Genomic DNA, 3,527 nt, shown 5'->3' with positions numbered 1-3,527 from the left:
ACTTCGATTCACTTTCATTTCATTCGTGAATCAGTGTTTGATTTAATGAACGATTCAGTCATTCACTCATTTATGGTGGCCGAGAGAGCTCAACGCGCTGCAAATGAAAAAACACCTGCAAATTAAGAAAACATCATCAATTTGACAACACATGTGCTGCAAATGCTCACAACACAAACAAAGAAACGCGCTGCAAATAGGCCACCTCGGAAATGTTTAAAGGAACAGTGAAGTGACAAACATGGCTGGGATATATATATAATATTATTATTATTATTATTATTATTATTATTATTATTATTAGCCTAAATAAACTGACGAAATACACAATTACTGTAACTGAAAGGTTATGTAAGCTGGTTAATTTACTTTTACAACTTTCCTTACAAAAAAACGCCATAACCTATGGTTTTACTATTAAAGTTAATTAATACATTGATAATAAAAAAAATTTAAAAAAATGGTTACCATAGTTAACCATGGTAACCATGCACAAATTAACCATGGATTTACTACACTAACCATAGTTTAACCATGGTATTTGTACAACTGTGATTATACAAATGGTAATCAATACGCCAAAAAAACAAAACAAAAACATGGTCAATTTTAATGGGGTAATTTTATTGCGGTCTGTGCTACTTGCACGTTTCTGTTTGTGTTGTGAGCATTTGCAGCACGTGCTGTCAAACTGATGAAGATGTTCTTAATTTGCTAGTGCTTTTTCTATTTGCACGTGTTTGCATGTGCAGCGCGTCGAGCTCTCTCGGCCACTGTAAACATACAATAAAAACAGTAATACTGCGAAATGTTATTGCAATTTAAAATAGTGTTTCTAGGTGCTGATAGCCTAGTGGGAAGTGTGCCGACATGCAGCGCCATTGCGCTTCGGGTATCCCGAATCCCGGCTTGCGAACATTTCCCGATCCCATATCAGCATTTTTTAAAATATAAAATATTTTGTAAGATTATAAATGTATTTACTGTCACTTTTGATCAATCCAATGCATCCTTGCTGAGTAAAATAATTAATTTCATTCTTTTAAAAAAATCTTACTGACCCCACGGCACCATTATACAGAAGGGTTGTTGGACGTTCCTGAAGAGGATTTTCAGCAGTGCCAAATAATCTGAATAATATCACCTTCGAAGTGTCCTCACATAGTGACTGAGAATGTTAATCAGAGGATGGTCTACACAGGCACTGTACTCGCCGCTGCATTTTGCCCTTCACCCATCCAGTCCAAATAGGCAAAGTAGCTGCTAGCTCCGTATAACAGAGTCACCACTATGGCAAAGAACTGAAAGAAAAGAAGAATGATAAAAATGACAAAAATTTATAAAGACCTTACATATAGCACTCATGTATAAGAAGTATGGAGTTCCCAAAATAAGATATTTTTTTAAATGTCTGTGAGTGTGTATGTGTGTGTGTTTTCATACAATAAACATTAATGGGGTTCAGTGTTGTTTTGGACTCCAATGACATTCATTGTATATGCAAAAATAGTTAAAACAGTCTTCAGAATAAAGAAAGTCATACAAATTTTCATTTATGCGTGAATTGTCCCTTTAAGAATTTAAGAACGTAATCCTTAATACAAGTTAAACAACAGATAAATGAGTTCAGGGCATAAAACTGTTTTACAGGAACGTATATAAATAGCCATTGAGCAGATATGTAGATTTAAAGACGTTGTAATAACTTTGAAACTTAAGCTGTTGACCTTTACACATGGAGGAGGTATAAACTGTGATTACACTCCTCCACTGAAAGCATTACAGGTTTGTCATGTGCTTGCCGCACAATTTCATGTGGACTCTGGCCGATGTGGTTTTTAAAGCCCTATAAAACACGCATAGCACTCTACAACCTTGCTTTTGAACTTAACCGACAGTTTCACATTGTAACCATCTACTAAAAGCCTTTTATTTGATCTACAAAACTGTATTGAGTATTTTAGTAAGTGATGAATAATGCTTTAACCAGACAAGTGAAGGTAATGCTTTATATTAGATGTTCTGGCTTAAAACATATTAATATTATTATTATTTTTAAGAAAGCCCTATCTACACTACCATCAAAAATTTGGAGCCAGTAAGATTTCTTAATGTTTTTGAAAGATGTCTCCCGTGCTCACTTAGGTTAATTTATTTGATCAAAAATTCAGTAAAATCAGTAACCTAATAAAATATTATCACAGTTTAAAATAAATATTTTCTATTTTAATATATTTTAAAATGTGATTTATTTCTGTGATGGAAAAGATTCAGACTTCAGTGTCACATGATTCTTCGGAAATCATTCCAGGGTTTGTACGGGTGCTTGAATTCCTTGAAAATGCTTGAATTTTAATGTAGTGTTTTCAAGGTTTGAAAAATGCTTGGATTTTGGATAGAGTGCTTGAAAATGCAGTTGCATTGGTGTAATAATAAATCACTTTCTTACTGAATAGTTAGTCATTTAAAAATTTTTTTTTTTTTACATAAAATTAGCCTAAAACAGCTCTGCTCAAGTCTGCGCGTGTGGCTGTAGTGTTATCTTTATTAACGCACGCAGCGCACCCTCTGATGGAGCAGAGCGGGAGATAACATGCCGGGAGGTTGCCAATTCAGTCAGCGATTGCTTGAAAATGACAAATATGGTTAAAACAAGAGCTAAATACTTGAGTAGCCTCCTGCTAAGTCTGTATTTCATGTAAGAGTCTGTGCTTTCGAGCCATATAAAAGGTAGGGGTGTGCCGATCCGTTATTTAGTATCGGTATCGCTCCGATACTAACACTTTCTGCTTGATCGGGGTATCGGTCCAAATCCGTTATTGTGCGTATACTATTGTGTTATTGTTAAGCCCCACGAAAACATTATAAAGCACCATAAAGTTCCCGTGCACTATATTTCAAGTGTTCTGAGACCGTTCCATAGTTTAATGTGAGGTACAGATGAATATTTAAGTCTTTAAAGGGGTCATATGATGCGATTTCAAGTTTTCCTTTCTCTTTGGAGTGTTACAAGCTGATTGTGCATAGATAAGATCCCTGAAGTTGCAAAGACTAAAGTCTCAAAACCAAAGAGATATTGTTTATCAAAGTTAAGACTCTGCCACACACCCCTAAAATGGCTCGTTCTAACACGCCCCCACATATCTACCTCACTATGTGGAAATATTTGCGTAATGCCGCCCAAATGTTCACGCAAAGAAAGAAGGCGTGGTTTCAGTAACCGCAGTTAGTGTTGAAGCAGCCATGTCAGGGAGACGCTGTGTGTTTCTAGGCAAAAGCACTTTATTTGGCCTTCCGGAAGTAGATGCATTTAGGAATCTTTAAGATTACTTACAACAGAACAGCAATGCATTTTATGGACGACCATTTCATGAACCTAGGAGAGGAGGTAATTCTGACTTTGCTATGACAATCTGGCGCTTCTGAATCAGCTACTGTTTTGTTATTAGTTTAAGTATTTGCTATTGACTGTTCAAATGCGGAGTTTTGCGCATCGTGTGTGTGTGTGTGTGTGTGAGAGAGAGAGA

The 3,527-nt window shown here is 35.9% G+C and overlaps 1 protein-coding gene across 1 annotated transcript in view; it reads right to left on the bottom strand.

Moving 5' to 3' along the window:
• Positions 1–1,020: 1,020 nt before the first annotated feature.
• Positions 1,021–3,527, bottom strand: part of LOC107686352 (plasmolipin-like) — a 16,571-nt gene continuing 14,064 nt past the window's right edge. Inside the window, exon 4 of the mRNA XM_016483319.1 lies at positions 1,021–1,301. Within this exon, the coding sequence (XP_016338805.1) occupies positions 1,194–1,301 (108 nt within the window). The 3' untranslated portion in view covers positions 1,021–1,193. The remainder of the gene's footprint in view (positions 1,302–3,527) is intronic.

Source organism: Sinocyclocheilus anshuiensis, unplaced genomic scaffold (assembly GCF_001515605.1).
Source record: "Sinocyclocheilus anshuiensis isolate Anshui unplaced genomic scaffold, SAMN03320099.WGS_v1.1 scaffold481, whole genome shotgun sequence".
Classification (NCBI taxonomy): Eukaryota; Metazoa; Chordata; class Actinopteri; order Cypriniformes; family Cyprinidae; genus Sinocyclocheilus; species Sinocyclocheilus anshuiensis.
This window is presented reverse-complemented; position numbering and strand designations above follow the sequence as displayed.